General features: G+C 35.9%; 1 protein-coding gene across 1 annotated transcript; it reads right to left on the reverse strand.

Annotated features, from left to right (window-relative positions):
• Positions 1-10229: 10229 nt before the first annotated feature.
• On the reverse strand, positions 10230-11777 carry LOC142631486 (uncharacterized). The gene is made up of 4 exons (XM_075805659.1): positions 11276-11777; positions 10896-11073; positions 10590-10659; positions 10230-10379 (listed from the first exon to the last, which is right to left on the reverse strand). Exons 1-4 carry the CDS (start codon positions 11775-11777, stop codon positions 10230-10232), a joined length of 900 nt encoding a protein of 299 aa, XP_075661774.1.
• Positions 11778-19859: the final 8082 nt, after the last annotated feature.

Here is a 19859-nt window from a genome sequence, read left to right on the forward strand (position 1 = left end):
TCGAGATTTAAGAAAAACAGATTCTAAGTTCTGTTTTGATTCTAATCCATGGATGTGTCTTTGGGCCTTCTTTTCTCCTAACCCTAGACATATAAAAGGATTATTTTAAGGGTCGTCAAAGTGTGGCAAGTTGCACAAACATTGAGAAATCCTTATTCACGCAAATTGTAACTTGAGATGAAGTTCTTGCCCTAGTTCATCTCTCTTGTGAAGAAGTTGCTGCGTCTTTGCACCGTTGGGTTTTGTAACCGAGCATCTTCTTGATCTTCATCGTGTGGATGAATTGAAAAACTTTGCAGCCAACAATCTTCTCTAGTTGGTGATTGAAGTCGCGTACTGGGATCTGCGCAATTGGTTAGTCACGTACTTGGGAGCTGTGCATTGAAAGGAGAAACTGTCACTATAGAACAAGTCCAATTGGGTATTGGGGTAATGGTTCAACTGTAGGTTGGTAAGGTACTTGGAATTCCTTTACTTGTAACCGCTTATTGTGATAATAGTGGAGTTTCGGGAGTGGTGACCTTAAATTTACCCGGTGGGGTTTTTGCCGTGTAGGTTTTCCCCATTCGTAAACAAATCACCGTGTCAATTTATTTTCTGCTGCACTTTAGTTTATTGGTGATTTGTTTGTACTACCACGTGTTTGCATGTTAATTTGATTAATTAATAACTTGGCTAATTAATCAACTTAATTCATCACAAGGGGTCAATACGTGTTTGGCCTATCAAAATATATTATATTTAGATTGCTTCTTATGATAAACTTAGCAATTGTGTTCTATTTGCTACAAAAACATGTAATTCTGATACTTGCAAGAGATTGGGACTAATGAGAAATTTTTTCTCTTTCTTTTAGCATTTGGACTAATATAGTAAGAAATAATGTTTTATCATATTCTTAATCTAGAAACCATCTCCAATTTGAATGTATTTGAAATAGCCATAGGTTTAATCTTGACCCTAGTTATTTCAACTACCCTTCGATACTTAACCTAGAGCTACAATTAACACACAATCTCTCTCTCTCTCTCTCTCTCTCTCTCTCTCTCTCTCTTTATATATACATATATATATATATATGTATTATTGAGTGTAAAACTCAAAGAGTCCAAATTCAATTAGATTCTAAATTGAAGTCCAATTTTCTGCCACGTGTCCATTTAAGTTTTTAATTTTTGTGGCAAGTGAATTGTTGGGAACATAAACCGAAGAGTCTAAAACCAATTAAATACTAAATCACACACACACACACACACACATATATTGATGATGTGTTGAAATCTAGGGGTGGCAAAATCTGACACGACACGACCTGCAAACTTGACACGACAAACCCGTTTATAAACAAGTCATGGGTTAAGGCTAAACGGGTTCGAGTCAAATTTGGGTTTACACGGCTGACCCGTTTATTAAACGGGTCGTGTTCGTGTTCAACCTATTGAACCCGTTTGACCTGATTAGCTTATAAAGGTAATTTGACAATTTTACCCTTAAAACCTAGGTACATAAGCTTAGATATGATTTATTCTCCTCCTCAAAACCAGACCTCACGCCTTTCGGAATCTTGTGTCTCTTCGTTTTCATCAACAGTCATTACTTTGTCTCCTCCAACTCTTCTTCTTTTCCTTAAAACTCTAGCCACTTCTATAGATACAGATTCTACATTCTACACCGTAAAATCAAAACCCTATCTGCCTCATGTCTCTCAACCCTCTACTCTCTCTTCCCCTCAAATCCCTAGCCAACCCCTCTAATATCTCTTGAACTCAAAACCATGGCTGCCCTCTCTGCTCTCTGTTCTCCTTCACAACTTCACAACTCCACCAGTTCTTTTTCTTCAGCTTTCAACCACCGAATCCCCTAGCAAGGTATATATGTTATATATTTTTGTTTTCTTTTCTTACTTATGAAATTTTGAGTAGTTGTAGATTTTATTTATTGTGTTTTTTTTTTGGTGAGAATTTTGTTTATTGTGTTAATCATTATCAAGTTGATTGTTTAATACCAATAGTAGACTTGTTTGTATTCTTCTTGTTGATTTTAAAATAACAAGGTCTTGCTCTATGATTTCTTTTCAAGTTTCTTTGTATCTATTATCTTAAAATAAAATAATTGTAGATCCGTTCGTTTATTTTGTTAATCACTATCATGTTGATTGTTTTCTTCTTCTTTTTTTGTTGAGATAAAAGATAGAAATTTTATTAGATACTATATGATAAACAGTACATGTAACATCAAAATAGGGGAAAACCAAACCTATTTTGTAGAAAAATAAATACCGCAGAAAACAAACACAGCAGAAAAATAATACTATGCAGAAAAACACTGGAGAAAAATAACATTGTGCAGAAAAACTACACTGCAGAAAAATAACATTGTGCAGAAAAACACCAATGTGCAGAAAAACTACACTGGAGAAAAATAACATTGCGTAGAAAATACCACTGTGTAGAAAATCCATGTGTTTTTTTTGTACTGAATTTCATTGGGTAATAATAGAGTTTAGGTTCATTTTTATTTTCTGGAGGAATATGTGTGTTATTGGATGAATGGTTTTTGGATCTATGTTGTGCTAGGAATGTACTAACCATATTTTGATGAAAGTAAAAGCAATTTAGCATCTTATTTTGTTTGTTGCTTTGTTCTTTTCTTAATAGCCTTATTCTATGCTGAGATGAATGTTATTTCGTTCATGTCATATTCACATTAGACTAGTAATCTAGATTATGTAATACTAGAAATGCTAGAGTAGTTTTGCTTCACACTCTTGTTGCATATTTGTCACTCTTGTTGCACTCTTCAGTATACTAGTGATCACTATACAGTTGATTTTTAGTACATAATAGGAGATCTTTTTTACTGATATAAAAAAATAAAAGTAGACCTGTTTATTTTTTGTTGATTTAAAAATAATTTGTCTTGCTCTATAATTTCAATTGTTTTCTGTTTCTATCATCTTAAAATAAAATAATTGAAGATCCATTTGTTTTGTGTCAATCACTATAATGTTGATTGTTTAGAACTAATAGTAGATTTGTTTGTTTGTTTTGTTGATTTTAAATTTATTTGCCGTTCTTTATGATTTTTTTTCTAGTTTATTTGTTTCTGTCATCTTAGAATTACTAAATTTCTAATCAATAATTTTTCTTTAAATTGGTCTAGATGGAAAGTGATGAGCTGATTCCTATTGACATTGAGTATGAAGGAGAAGACCTTGACTTGTTGGAAGATGAACTTGATGAAGTGGCTAAACTTCCTCCACAAAGAAGGCTAAGACTAAGTCTAAGAATAAGACAAACAACGAAGACAAGAAAAGGAGGAGGACTTCAACTGTTTGGCGTTTCTTTCAGATGCTTCCCACAAAAGATGAAAAAAATCCTACATGCAAATGCAAGAAGTGTGGAAAGGAATATATTGCCCCCGGAGCATATGGTACTGGAAATTTGAAACGCCATTTGAAGGTATGTCCAAGAAAAGACACAAGGGATGTTGGGCAGCTTATACTTGGCCAAAATGCAATGCCTGTAAGTTCCCCTTAATTTGATCATGCAAAATTTAGGGAGTTGTTATGTGTTGCAATTACAATGCATGAATTACCTTTCCGATTTGTTAAGTATGTTGGCATACGGACAATATTTTCTTATGTGTTGATGTCCCTAATATCTCTAGAAATACTGCTAAGAATGATATGGTTAAGATCTATAGGAGGGAAAAAGAAAGGATGAAATCTATGTTGACATCTATTTCTAGTAGAGTTTGTTTGATATCTGATTTGCGGACTTCTATAGCAACTGATGGCTATATGTGTGTTATAGCTCATTTTATTGATGCTAATTGGGTCTTACAGAAAAGAATGTTGAACTTTTGCTTTATGCCACCACCACATAATGGTGTGTCTTTATTTGAAAAAGTCTATAAAATTGCTATTTATGTGGAGCAATGAGAATAATATTTTCTGTGTGACTTTGGACAATGCTTCTTCCAATGATATTTATGTTGACATGCTAAGAACTCAATTGAAAAATAAAAAAGCACTTGTTTGTAATGGTGAATTTTTTCATCTTTGTTGTTGTGCTCATATTCTTAATTTGGTTGTACAAGATGGTTTGAAAAAAATTGATGTTGTTGTCCAAAAAATTCGTGAAAGCATTAAGTATGTAAGAGGCTCACAAGGGAGGAAAACAAGTTTTTATGAATTTGTTAAGCAAATGGATTTGGATGGTAAGAAAGGTTTAAGGCAAGATGTGCTTACTAGATGAAATTCAACTTTTTTAATGCTTCAAAATGCTCTCTCTTATCGATGTGCTTTTCAAAACCTAGAGTTAACTGACTACAATTTTAAGCATTGTCCTACTGGTGGTGAGTGGGAAAAGGCAGAAAAAATTAAAAAGTTTTTGGTTGTTTTTTATGATGTGACATTGGTCTTTTCTGGCACAAAATATCCAACAACTAACTTATATTTTCCACAAGTTTTCATTGTTTGTTTTACCTTGAAGAAAGAAAGTGATAGTGAGGATGAGTATATGAGAAAAATGGCAAATCAAATGCTTGTGAAATTTGAGAAGTATTGGATAGAATTTAGTGTTGTGTTGGCCATAGCAGTGGTGTTTGACCCTATTATAAGCTGCCTTTTATTGATTGGTGCTATCAGAAGCTTTATGGGCATGCTAGTTCACTCCAATATTTGAAGGTTCGTGAAACATTATTTGCTTTGTTTGGGGAATATGTGAGTAATGTTTCTGCACCTTCAACATCTTCTGAAATGGCTGGTCAAGCTACTCAAGGAACTGAAGAACAATATGCTAATGAGGGAACTTTATTTATGATGCAAGTATGGTTTTTTTTTCTTTATTTATATTATGTTATTTATATTCTGCCTAAATTAACATCTATTATGTTGCTTTTATATGTAGGAATTTGATTCTTTTTATAGTATGGATATGGGTAGGTAGGCACAAAAAAACTCAATTGGAGCTCTACTTGGATGAACCAAGAGTAGATAGGAATGCAACATTAGACATTCTTGCTTTTTGGAAAGGAAATGAATTTCGGTATCCAGAACTTGCTGCTATGGCTCATGATGTTTTGAGCATTCCTGTTTCTACAGTTGCTTCAGAATCCACTTTTAGTGTTGGGGGACGAGTCATTGATCAATTCAGGAGTGCACTTAAACCTAATGTTGTGGAGGCATTGGTTTGTAGCAAAGATTGATTATATGTAGATATAGGTAATGTATTTTTTATTTACATGTTGGTTGAATGAGTTATAAGTTTTATGATGTTTTTTAAAAAGAAAATAATATATATGTTTGATTTCCCATATTATGTCAACTTTAAATGGCAGAAACGTTGCCCTATGGAAAGAATATAATAGTTTATAGATGTTATTTTGCAGACTTGGTAGACAGTAGACAATATCTATGATATGTGATCCTATCTTTGTTGTCCAACTTAGCTATTAATAATATCTATGATATGTGTTATCCTATCTTTGTTGTCCAACTTTGCTGTCAATATCTATGTAGGATCATGAAATTTCTTCTCCTTTTCTCTTTATGATATTGTGGTAGAAACTAAAACTTTACCTCTGAAATTAGTGTTTTATAGCTATTAATTTATAAAATATGAACTATGAATTTTATGGAGCTTTTCTAAAAGTTTCAAATTTTAGTATTTCCTTGTAGAGCTCTTTTTAGCTTTAAAAACTCACAGGTGAAGTTCTGCTTAATGCAGAGTTTATATGTATTATTTTTTAAAACTTAAATTTGTCTAGGTACAACTGTGTTTTAATCCACATTTATCCAAGTTCATTACTACTAATAACTACTACATAAATTACTATTATTTACTTGATTGCCTGATTACCCACAATTTCTAAATTTCTTATTTATAATGCTTTAATAAGTTTTTAATGTTTCATTAATTATTTTGATGTAGAACTTGCACAATCACAGTTGGAAGAGCTCACTGAAGATAATGAACATGAAAATCAATAAGGATGAGCACATGGAAGACACCTCTTTAGTGGGACCGTCAATCTCTTTTAATTCAGTTTTTTAATCAGTGATGTCTTTTACTTTTTGATGTGGCACTTGGATGGTTGGACTTGGATTTTGCCATCATGGAATTATTGATTTGCCATGTAATTATTTTGGTTTGTCTTTTAGTTTTTGATATGGCACTTGGATGCCAAGTAATAATCTTGGTTTTTTATTATGGAACTTTGACATATTATTGAATTTGATAGTATGGAGGTTGGAACCTGTTGGACTAGTAATTTTATTTTGAAGGAATGAAAGAATTATTTGCTATTTTTACTATTTGAATTTTTATTACTTGGTTTATGGTTGAATTATAAATTTAGATATATGGGAGTTGATAGCAGGTTATTCGGGTTAAGTTTAATTAAACATGTTGTTCAGGTTATAATCAAACAAGTTATTAACAGGTTATTTGTGTTGATCCTAACTTGACCTACTAATTAAATAGGTTAAACGTGTCATGTTGGGTTACCCGTTTAATAAACAGGTCGTGTTAGGGTTGAGGAATCTTGACGCGTTTACTAAACAAGCTGGGTTCAGGTTGACCCATATTACATAATACTCACATCTCAACCCGACACGCGAACACGAATTGCCACCCCTATTGAAATCAGTAGGCTGAATGCTCTAGGCTACAACAACTGTTTGATGACTTGAAGAGAAAGAAAACAAATATCAAGGGTGACCAGGGTGAACCAGCCAAGGACCCTCTGACAGTTAAGTCAGTTGTTCTCTCTAGAACACAAGGATAGTGAGTAGAGGAATAGTAGAATGTACCTTGGGCTAATGGAGTTAGATCCCTTTTATAGAGAGTTTTTTTAGTGGGTTTACTTGTTCGGATCCACTACCATCATGGGAGATGTGTGTGTAATAAGTGGAGAAAAAGGAGTGAATTTCGAGGAATCCTCCCCACATTTTGGAATGATAGATCGTGGTCCAATTACTTGGTGTTTGTAGAAAAATCCTTTGAAATTTACTAAGTGTCATTTGGTTATTCATGTCTCTGTGTGACATGGAAACTAGGTTACTTTGGATGGTCATGATGTTTGTGGATAAATCCTATTCATTATCCGTGGTACTTTTTTATTTGGGCTCCCTTTCCCACGAACTAGTCTGGATGTAGTTTGGTCATGGATGACCATCATTTCTCTCCTACTCTCACTTTCTAATATTTTCTTCTCTGACATCAATCATCCTTTACTCCTCGTCTAGAAGTTCCCTTCTGTCTAGAATCAAGTATCCTTTTTTCTTCGTCTGTAGATTTTCTTCTTTAGAATTCTTTAGAAATGGCTGAGATTGTAGTGTCCTCCTCTAGTGATAGGGATGAGAGAGAAATAGACGAGTATCACAACGAGAGTAACAGTAGTGGTAGTAGTAGTGAGAGTAGTAGTAGTGAAAGTAATTCCACGGACGAGAAATACTCGTGCGGAGTTCTTGGGGTTCTTTTAGAGGTTCTCTAGGAGGAGATGAGGAGGAGGGCAACTTCTGGGTCGCCTATTGGCTTGTCCATAAATGTTGAACTGTCAATTCCTTCCCCTAGTGAAAAGGTGGACATCATATATAGTTGCCAAAGTAGACGAAAAGAGACTTTTCATGCTTAGAGATAAATGCCAAATTCAGGACGAAGTTAATCCTAGTCTTGCTACCCCTAATGAATGGTGTTGTACTCTAAATTCTCCTGGGGTTGGTATATACGAGGCTTACCTAATAGAGGGCCTTAGGTTGCAGAGAACTCCTTCATAGGTTATGTATAGCGCCAAATCATCTTAACCCTAATGCATGGAGAACCATAGTGTCTATGCAAGTACTATGGAGAGAGGCTTTCGACAGTAAATGTCCTCTTACTGTGGACGAGTTCCTGTATTGTTATAAGCCCTCTGAGATAAGTTAATCCATTGGTTTCTACCAATTCTTAGATAGGGGCTCTAACTGTAGGTTAAGTAGGTCTCTTCCCTCGTCTGATAGGAGGGGGAAGATGGAGTTCTTCTTCATCTTTGGGAATTGGGCTGGAAACCTTATTGAGGTTGGTAGGGATACCTTCCATCATTACATTGGTGAAATGGGTCGTCTATGTTCTTAGGGTATGCTGCTTACTTTTGTCTCGTCTTGAATATCTTGTTATCTTCATCTAACTCTTATTATTTCCTTTTCAGCGGTAGCTTGTCCTTCGTAAAAAAAATTTATTTGAACCGCGTCCAGCAAGCATGCTCCTTTGCTGACAGAACCTTCCATTCTATAGTGACGCTCCATCATCTATCAACTTGGGGACTTAGGCCTGTTCCTATAGAGGTAGTGTTAGCTCATGAACTCACTACTCGTCAACCCAAGTTCTTTACTTTCTTGCACTTTTACTTGTTCATTCTTTTTTAATTCGTCTAGACTCTAACGATCTTCTCTCTCTTTTTCTTGTACATGAATGACAACTATGAAGGAGAATAAGGGAAAAAGGCCTTGCAAGTGATGAAGCCGTCCAGATAGAGGTGGACGTCCTTACTTAGTCTTGTCTAGCAACCTTGGAGAAAAGGAAGACTATATCCAGGACACTTGATACTAGAAGTCTTCCTAACCGTTGAGGCAATAAGAAGCCTAAATATGGCTCATTTACTCCTTCCAAGCTCTTGGTCGGTACACTATCTTGTTCTTAAATTCTGAAATTTGCATAGTGCATGTTATCAATCATAAATGAAATAGATCCATGTTTGTTGCTTCTGCTGTGTGTTTTGTATGAGATAAAAAACCAGATTTTTCAAAAATAAACCTAAAAGTTTATTTGAGCGATCCCTAAGGATTTTAACCCCTAGAATATAATCTACCTCACCCATGTCCTTCATCTCAAAGTTAGAGGACAACCACCCTTTTGTGGCGATAATTATCTCCATGTCATTACTGGCCAATAATATGTCATCAACATACAATGAAAAAATAATGAAACTTCCCTTGGATCGTTTTACGTAGACACAGTGATCTTCTTCGATCATTGTAAACCCATTCGATAGAACAGCTCGATGAAATCTCAGATACCACTGTCTAGATAACTGCTTTAAACCATATATGGATTGCTTAAGTTTAAACCATATAGATTGCTCTTGACCTTTGGTCACAAAGCCAATTGGTTGATCCATATAGAATTCTTCATCTAGTTCTCCATTGAGAAAAGCTGTCTTAACGTCCATTTGGTATAATTCCAAATTCAAGTTTGCAACAATGGCTAGAATGCGTCGAACAGAGGCAAACCTCACAACTGGAGAAAAGGTTTCCTCGTAGTCAACACCTCCTTCTGAGTGAATCCTTTTGCCAGTAATCGAGCTTTATACCTTTCTATTGACCCATCTGCCTTGCGTTTGATTTTAAGAACCCATTTGTTCCCAATTGCTTTACGTCCTGACGGTAGGTCTACCAAATCCTAGACCTGATTAATTCTCATAGACTCCATTTCATTTATTCATTGCTTTCATCCATTCATAACTAACAGAAGATGAGAGAGCCTCTTGCATAGTTTTTGGCTCATCATCATCCTGTGAAGCAATCATGAAAGCTTCCCTCTCAATCTCAAAACGACGACGAGGAACATTACCACGGTTGCTTCTACGTGACTGAGGTTGTTGTGGATCAACTTCTAGTAGTGTGCTCCCACTAGGTTGTGAGTCGCTTCCACTGTCTCTAGGAGTTTTAGGAATTTCTTCCTTGTCCTTTACTAGTCTACTTGGGGCGCCTCCTTCTTGATCCATCATTTCATAAAGAGTCAAGTTCTTTTCAACCTCACCTATGTTAGGGAATTCACTTTCAATGAAATTAACATCACGTGACTCCAATTAAGTCACACTTCCACCTAGTTGTTCACCTATCAACACATAGCCTTTGGACACTCAGAATATCTTATAAAGATACACTTCTTTCCTCTGGGCCCTAACTTCCCATATCTATGCGAAGTATTGTGAACATAACCTGTTGAACCCCATGGCCGTAAGTTATTCAAGTCAGGTTTCTTGCTGGTCCATAGTTCATAAGGTGTGGAAGATACTAATTTAGAGGGCACTAGGTTAAGTATATAGGCTGCAGTCAAAAGTGCATTCCCCCAATACGAAATTGGTAGGTTAGCTTGCACCATCATTGACCTAACCATCTCTAGTAGTGTTCGATTTCTCCTTTCCACCACACCATTTTGTTGCGGTGTATAAGGCATTGTTAACTACCTTGTAATTCCCTTTTCATCACAGAGCTCCTTAAATTGCTCAAATAGATACTTAAGCCCACGATTAGTTCTGAGAGCCTTAATGCTCTTGTTTAATTGATTCTCAACCAATCTCATGTATCGTCTAAAGCAATCTAAAGCCTCAGACTTATGAGAAATCAAATAGACATGACCGTAACATGTATAGTCATCTATAAATGTGATGAAGTAGAAACCTCATGCCTTGCCCTCACATTCATTGGACCACATATATCAGAGTGGATTAGTTGCAATGGAAAAGATGCCCTTGTGGCTTTTCCAAACGGTTTTCTTTTTGACTTTCCCACAAAAAAAATGTTCACATGTGGACAAAGTGACCTTAGCAAGATTGCCCATAAGGCCTTCTCTAGCTAACCTAGTCATCCTTTCTTGCCCTATAGGGCCAAGCCTAGCATGCCATATAATTGAATTATCAGAAGCATTATCAAATGAAGTCCAAAAAACTGAACTATCATTATTATAATATTCAATATCCAAAATTAAAAACCATTTGAAATAAAACCAAGGCCATAATAAACTGTTCCCAAATGCAATAAAACATAATTATTCTCAAAAATAAATTGGAAACCAAGTCTTAACAAAGTAACTACGGAAAGTAAGTTCCTTGGAATCTCTGGAGTATACAATACGTCATGGAGTAACAGAGTGCAACCACCTCGCAACTCTAGCTTGTAAGTACCAATTCCAAGTACCTTCACGCTAGCTCCGTTTTCGACCTTGATGTCTTTACTCCCAACAGGAATCCGGTGGTACTCCACAAATTTCACTCTATCTCTCGCTACATGCTCTGTTGCTGCTGAGTCTACAGTCCACATAGGAGCAGAATTAGCAACAAGGACATGACTAGTTGCAAAAACATGGTGAGATGTAGGATTATGTATTACCTTTTTTTGGCTCAGTGCAATCACAAGCAAAATGTCATTTCTTTCCGCAATTATAACAAGTCAATTTAGACTTGTCCTTCTTTGCGCGCTTTCCTTTAGTATTACGCTTGACAAACTTACCCTTCTTAGGCGATGGCCCATTAGGTCTCTCTTGTCCAGGAGCGTAATCAGGTTGCTTGCGTTTAGGCCTAGATGCCTTACGCGAGCTAGTCTTAGCCATGTGCACAGAACTAATCGGCTTGGCTGCTTCAAGGCGCTCAGCTTCAAGTTCCAAGTGACAAGCCACATCATCAAATATTTTGATGGTCTCATTATGTGTCAAGTTTTGACACATCATCTCCCATGAACTTGGTAGTGAACGAATCACTGCCTGGACTTGTTGTTCATCAGTAAGATTGTTTCCCGTTGATTTGAACTCTTGAATCATGGAGGACATCGCCCTAAGATGCTGCTTCATTGTATGTTCAGAGCGCATCTTATATGAATCAAATTTCATTGTTAAGCCACGCAGTCTAGTGGCTGATGTCCCTCCATATCTTAGCTTTAGAGCTTTCCACATGTCTTGTGTAGTTGTATACTGCTCAAATTCACCAATTAAGTCATTGTGCATATTGCTCAGCATTGTAAATCACGCACATAAATCCTTCTTGCGCCAACTTTCATAGGCAGTAAGATCACGTTGGTGTTGCTCAGTGCTTCCCTCATCGGGTTTACTCAACGAATGAGTTAGAGTCTCTAGGACTTCTTGCTCATTCAGTACATACTGGATTTTGCGATGCCAAATATTGTAGTTTTCACCATCCAGTTTCTCTCCTTTATTGAGATTAGCAACTATACCTTTGGAAGCCATTTCACAACAAAATTTCACAAATGTGACATTACACACACATTTCAAAATTTTTGACGTTCGATCTAAAATAAACTTAGATAATCAACACATGTCGCAAGATCAAAAATTCGCTAAGCTTCTTAATCATCTCTTGCACCACTAGTGTTTATTACTAAACTTAATTTTAATCTATTCGTGCAAAATTATGTATGGGAGATAATGCAACTCAACCATACTCCCACTATTCCATATTTCAATTCTAAACATATTTACAAAATATATGTATTGAAAATAATTCACCAATATTATTAATTAACTATTAAGCCAAACATGCTATCACAATTTAAACTCATGAAAACAATTCAAATAGGCATCTCATTATTTCACTAAGAAATAATTATTGCTTTGTCGCGTTAAATATAATATTTATCTTTTATACCATATTTCACTAAGAAATAATAATAGAATTAAACAATTTACAACATTAAATAAATTCCATATCATTTACGCATAAACCTTTTACGTTTCATTAGAAATAAATGCTAGGCTTGTATAGTATACGTTTCAATGAAATAATTGAATGGATTTAATACGGTTTTAATCCAAATAAATTATTGCAAATATATCACTGACCATGATATAGAGTTGGCATATACTTGCGCCTTTTTAAATAATGGTGAAACAATGCAATAGGCTTAATATGCCAAAAAAAAAAAAAAAATCACAAAGATCAAAGACCTTAAACGGAGCACATGTGCACACTGAACAGTGCACACTAATAGAGCAAAAAGAAAAAAAAAAAAAAAGTGTTTAAGAAGTAAGCAATTGTGGGATCTCCTTTTTTTATTATTATTATATCATTGGCTGTCACTCTAGCCCTTTTGGCGCGTGGCAGACACATGATGCCTAAAACAGGTTGTCTTCTACCTTCATCCGCTCCTCTCAATTTCTTTCAGCAAAAAAAAGAACGAGTTTTAGACATGAATTTCAAAGTTTTATATCTATTTCATTTCAAGTCCATTTTTAATGTACCATATACCGATTTAAAGCTTATAATATATAGATTCATAATATGAAATCATATTTTATAAACAGAAATCATATAAGAGCAGTTTTGTCCTTAAAGTTTCGGTGTTCTAAGTTTTGTTAAACTATATCTCGTGGCACACTTAGAGATTTGCTATGAAACTTAAGGAAGATATTAATACATGTAATATGAACAACATATATTAATTTTAAGGCATGAAATGCTCAGAATCAAAACTTGCTATTGAAGGCCATGTGAGGTGCATAGAAATTCATAACATATCTCAAAAGCATAAAACACATTAAGGACTAGTCATATTTGCCTATGACATCGAGAACAACCTATAAACACTTTGATACCAATGTAAGAAATAGAAGCTTGCAACAGAATATAAGTAATCGGTTTTTCGGCATACCTCTCTTGGCCTAAACTGATGATCACACAGGAGCTTTGAGGTTATTCTACGTTGTCTACAGCCAGCCTCCACACAGACCAGCTATCCAAGCATGTTTTGAATTCCAGTTTGTGTAACCCACGAACCAAAAATGTTTCTCCAACGGTGTTGCACACTACTAGAGTGATGCAAACATAACCCACAACCTAAGAGCCTTACAACACTCTGTAAACACTATGAGAAATGCAAAATTCGTTTCTTGTTCAATGGGTACCATTCTTGGTGTTTATATACACACCACTTCATTAATATTGAGTGGGATAGTGAACTTAGTGGGGTAAAGTAACGGTTCAATACCATTACTCCATAACTCCTAGATGTTACAATCATTTTGAGGCAAATAGAGGGACATGCTCACTTTGGGTGTCTGTCCATATTCTTTTCTATTTCTAACAAGACCAAAAGAGGTGGAAGATAATGGTAAAAGTTCAAATTCACTGCTGCCACCTACATACACACGGACAGCATGCATGAAATCACCGAGGAAGAGAGTCCACAACACTCACATGCAAGGCCACGTACCCCTCAACCCGTAAATAACTTAAGCCCTGTTTTACTCTCCACAAAATAGAGCATGCCGAATCACAAACATGGCCTCCTCATCAGAGCAAAACTCCACAACACCAACGCCAACACCAACAGACCTGGACCTCCAGCTATCACTCTCACCAATGGGGAGTCCTCTTCACCCAAACATAAATCCATGCCCATGCAACTCTCTCCCCTCACGAACACTCACTCCCCTGGATCACCTCAACCACCTAATGAGTTGTCTTTCCATTGAAACCTTAAACAACGAGGAAGTGACATATGTTCATATTCTAATATATCCGTGGGCATGGGTTACCTGGAATCAGATGACCCAAACTCCCAGCTTGCCTCTTCGGGTAGACTCAACCATTCACCACCGCCAAAGGAGGAATGCCAGGGGCCATGCACGAGCCAGACGAGTGGGACAACATCCACAAATGCCAGTACAAGCTCCACTGCCACCCATACAGAGGGATATGCAGGAAGGCTCCAACAGTGCAATGTCTCCGGAAACACCGCTAGAAGCAATTTTCTGCTTCTTAAACTTAAGCGAAATCAACCAAAGCTTTACATCATCATGTTCTCCAACCAAAGCCTTCCATTCATTGTGTCCGTCACGTATTGGCCAAGGCTCGCCGAACTCGAACCAATGTACAGGATCAAGAAGATAACAGCGACTCATCAATGCATCATTTGGTCCATAGCGAGGACTCTGAGGACCTTCAGGAGGGTCCATAATGATTATCACAATCCAAACACATCATCCATGAAGATAGTTGCCTAGAATTTCCAAAGAGCAGGAAATGAAGCTTTTCGTACCCATGCACACGAACTTTATCGCCTGCACTACCCTCAAATTCTGATTATTGTTGAACCTCGTATTACGGATGATCATGCCCAAGCAGTCATAGACACTCTCTCGTATTCACATTCCCAAAGGGTCGACCCGATAGGTTACTTGGGTGGTATCTAGTTACTGTGGAATGAGGATAGTAGGCTCATAGTGGAAACCACTAGTGAATACAATATCCATGCACTTGTCAAGATACCTACCAACTCATATAATTTTCTTCTTCATGCAATTTATGCTTCAATAAATTTTAATAAGCATAAAATTTTATGGAATTATTTAAAAGATTTATCACCATTTGTTAATATGCCATGGGTCCTTTTAAGTGATTTCAATGATATGCTTGTTGAAGATGAAAAAATGGGGGGCTTCCTCTTAACAGAAATAGGTTAAATTCTTTTAGGGATTGTATTGATTTTTGTGGTCTTATGGATTTTGGCTTTCATGGGGCCAAATTTACCTGGACCAACAAGAACCTGATTTGGCATCGTAACATTAAGGAAAGATTAGATATAGGCTTAGGTAACACAGAATGGAAACTTTTATTTCCTAGGTTAGAGATTCACCGTCTTTCTCGCACTAAATTTGACCACTGTTCTATATTGTTAGATTCCGAGCCTCCTACTTGTAAATCGATCAAACCTTTTAAATTTAAACAAATATGGCTGACTGATCCTTCCTCTTCAACGCTTGTGAAGAATAGTTGGAATTCCTCAGCTTTTATACCATCTTCTTCCTCCTTCCTTTCTAGGTTCCAACACCGTCTAAAAATTTTAACAACCAACATTATCGACTGGAGTAAAAATCATTTTGGCAACTTGTTTAAGAAAAAGAACCGCGTATTAGCTAGACTTAACGACATTTAGATAGCTTTATCATGCAAACCCTCAACATATCTTTATTCATTGGAACACCAACTTATCCAAGATTACAATCATATCCTCTATCAAGAATTCCTATTTTGGCAACTTAAATCTCGTGTCACATGGCTAAACTATAGGGACGCTAATACCAAATTCTTCCACTTAAAAACACTATAGAATCGTAGTCAGTCACGTAGTACGACCCTTAAAAATTCCACAGGATCATGGGCATTGAGAGACATGTTAACCACCCACATTACAAATACGTTCACCAAACTATTTATGTCCACATCTTCTCATACAATATCTTATTTCCCTTTGGTTAGATATTACCATTAGAACAATCCCCTTCTTGAACAACACTAAAGGCTCTCTAGCACTCCTTTACTTGAAGAAATATATTAGAATGTTTTTTCACTCCCCCCTATAAAAGCACCAGGTCCAGATGGATACCATGCAATTTTCTTTCAACGAAATTGGCACATTCTTGGACCTAGCATTATTCATGCCATTCAAGAAATTTTTGAGATTGCGACTATTCCAGAAGATTGGGGTGCCACAAATCTCATCCTTATCCCTAAAATAAATCACCCGGACATGATCACAAAATTTTGCCCAATCAGCTTATGCAACACCCTCTATAAATTGGTTTCACGTATTATCCTGCAAAGGCTGAAACCTTACATCACTGATATTATCAATCCTTGCCAAGTAGGATTTGTTCCGGGTCGTTGGACGAGCGACAACATTATTATAGTCTAGGAAATTATTCATACAATGGTCAGAAAGTCTGGACCCAACGTTGCTCTTAAACTTGATCTTGAAAAAGCATATGATCGTCTCGAATGGTCGTTTATTCTGGAAACTCTTGAATTCTTTCAAATCCCCCTAGATTGATTCAACTTAATATGAATATGCTTTCTTCAACTCGTTTTCACATTATGTGGAATGGTACTCCTTTACCAACTATTGTCTCAAGTAGGGGAGTACGTCAGGGAGATCCTTTATCCCCTTATTAGTTTATTTTGTGTTTGGAAAGACTATCCATCCTTCTGGAAGAGGTAGTTCGAGACAGAGTTATTCATCCTGTTACTTTTAGAAGTCAAATTAAAATTTCCCATATTTTCTTTGTTGATGATATCTTTCCTTTCTCTAAAGTGAAAATAACAGAGTGCCATAACCTTAAAAACATTCTTCAAAAATTCTGTTAGTGCTCTGGCCAAATCATTAGTACACAAAAGTCATGTCCTTGGTTTTCACCATACACGCCTAGGCGAACAAAAGAACTGATTGCTGGCATCTTTGACATCCCCACTACGACTCAACTAGAACTTATTTAGGAACTCCTATTTTTACTACCCATAGACAGACATCAGCTTACCAATATTTAGTTGATAAAATCCAGATAGAAATCAAAGGATGGCAAGCTAAATATCTTTCTATTGCGAGCTAGGTTACTTTAATCAATTCCACCTCGGCCTCTATTCCTATCCACGCCATGCAAACCACCCTTCTCCCGCAAAAAATTAGTCGGCAACTAGATAAACTAAATTGCAAATTTTTATGGGGAGACACTACCAATCACAAACACTGTCACACTGTCACATGGTGGCTTTGTTTATGAATTAGGCCTGGAGGCTTCAACAAAAGTCATCCATGCTATGGGCTCAAGAATTAAAATCCAAATACTTTCCCCGTACAAACCTGTTCGAGAGTGACATAAACCCTGGAGCGTCTCACATTTGGAAAGCCTTACAAGTGGGGATAAAATGGCTTCGAAGAGGGATGAAATCGATATTAGGGGACGGTCAAACCATTCGAGTATGGGAGGACCACTACAAAGTTATATACATGGTCCGCTTATGCCTAATGAGGAACAGAGGCTAGTGGGTTCTCTACTGGACAATAATAATTGGAAGTTAGAAGAACTACAATTTCCCATCCCAACGCAAATTTCACAACTTATACAAGGTATTTTGGTGGCCCAATTGACTAAGTTGTTTGATTCTTTTATATGGCCTCAAAATAACGGTGTTTGTTCATTCCGGTCTACTTCAAAATTTTTATACCAACAAGCCAATGTTTTGCTTGCAAAAACTTATTGGAATTGAATTTGGAAACTACAATGCCCCAAAAAATCCAAATTTTTATTTGGAAATCCATGTGCAATCGGTTGCCTACTTGTCAATATTTGGCATTTTCTCGCCCGAAAATTAATAACCAATACCCTAGGTGTAATCCTCTTGAAACTACTATTCATATTTTAAGAGATTGCCCTTGGGCTAAGATGGTCTGGTGTCACTCTCCAGGTATTTTGCCCTCGAACTTGCTCTCAACATCAAATTATACAAAAAGTAGTTCAGCGCGCTACAAAATTTTTTCTTTTTAGTTTTCCCTGCAAAGAAAATTAAAATTGGAATCCTTAGGATTATTAAATGGAATGCTCCGCTAGAACCTTTTATAAAATTAAATACAGATGGCAGTTCGTTAGGTAATCCTAGATTAGCTGGTGCAGGCGAATTGCTGCGCAACAACTCAGGCACTTGGATTTCAGGTTTTTCATTACACATGGGTATTACTTTTAATAATAATGTTGAGTTGGGAGCAGTTCGCCAGGATCTCCTTCTGGCGTGGAATTTGAGTTTTAAATTTATTCATCTGAAAAATAGATTCTATGACAGTTCTTTCCTAGTTAACCACTAATAAAGATATCCACAGATGTTATCCTATTACTATGTAACTGCAAGAACCTTATGGAGAACGACTGGATTGTCCAATTTGTACCACATATTCCATGAAGCTAATGGCTGAGTAGATGCTCTAGCAAAGAGGGGAAATCAACAGCAGTGCATTTTGGAAACCTATAATACATGTCCCGCTTTTGTATATGCGGCTTTTTTGTATGGGATATGGAACATCTAAAGACTACTAGAATGTGTCCCTGAATGCTGTAATGTCTATTTTTGTTTGACATTATATATATTTAAATAATACTCCCCCTTTTATCAAAAAAAAAAATCTATATTTGAATAAATGTTTTGAACTATAGTTTTCTATTAATTTCAATCTATGGTATATTTGTAATTTAATATTTAAATCAGATACCATCAGAAATTATTTTGGTTACAAACTTATTACCATTCATTTATAGTATTTTGGACGTATTAGAAAACTTATTGTTGACAGTCACGGCTCATTATTGTTCGCGTCAATGTGCAGTATTATTCATTGATGTTCACTTTTATCATTCATTTTATTTTTGCAATTTTTTTTTTTTCATTTTTGTAAGTTTTTTTTTTGTGTGGAGAATTTCAACGGTCAACAATAGCTAAAAAACACCGGCCTACTTTAGTCCTAAGTTCCCTTCTCTTGCAAACATATATGAATTCAAAGTTTCAAACCCTTCCATTGTATCAGAACTCCTAAAATTATCCTTATAATATTTCAAAGTATTTGAATAAAACAATAATATAGTTTTGAATTATTATTATTTTTTAAATAGTTATCAATTCTAACTATTTTTTAAACAGTTAGTAATCATTGGCAAGAAATATACATCACTAAAGATATAGCCACCTCTTCAATCTTCAACATGAGAAGCCAAGTTTAATTACCTCCAAACCAGCAATTCTAGAAAACACAGAGAATCATTAATTCTAAAGAAACACAGGGAACCATATGACGAAAAAGACATGGCCAAAGTTCGGCCACAGATCAATCTTCCAAGTTAGGAGAGGCTTCCCATTTTTAAAAGTTTCTAAACAGATTTGTGAAAGAAATATTGTGGACAGTGTTTATTACACATACTTGTGCAACATGTTTTTCCCAACATTATTTCTCATATCCTCGAGATGCCATTTGAGTATTAGTCAATGATAATGGAAACTAAAGACCTTCAACATGAAGCCAAGTTTATTTACCTCACCTCACCAAACAAGAAATTCTGAAGAAACACAAGGAATCATTAATTTCAAAAAACAAAAGGAGCTATCAACCAAAAAAAAAAAAACGTCTATAGTTAGGCCACCTCTTCCAAGTTAAGGAGGCTTCCCATTTCAAAGTTTCAAACCCTTCCATTGTATTAGAATTCCTAAAAATCATCCTTGTGATATCTCAAAGTATTTGAATAAAACAATGATATATATATATA

Source organism: Castanea sativa, chromosome 1, assembly GCF_040712315.1.
Source record: "Castanea sativa cultivar Marrone di Chiusa Pesio chromosome 1, ASM4071231v1".
NCBI lineage: Eukaryota > Viridiplantae > Streptophyta > Magnoliopsida > Fagales > Fagaceae > Castanea > Castanea sativa.

What these genes read in the sequence shown, in the direction of transcription:
- LOC142631486 (XM_075805659.1), bottom strand. Translation starts at nt 11,777, where the DNA reads ATGCTGAGCAATATGCACAATGACTTAATTGGTGAATTTGAGCAGTAT. An exon ending in TGGGCCATCGCCTAAGAAGG is followed by an intron (nt 11,074 to 11,275) that starts GTAAGTTTGTCA and finishes TGTGGACTGTAG; the next exon opens with ACTCAGCAGCAACAGAGCAT. An exon ending in CTGTTACTCCATGACGTATT is followed by an intron (nt 10,660 to 10,895) that starts GTATACTCCAGA and finishes ATGGCATGCTAG; the next exon opens with GCTTGGCCCTATAGGGCAAG.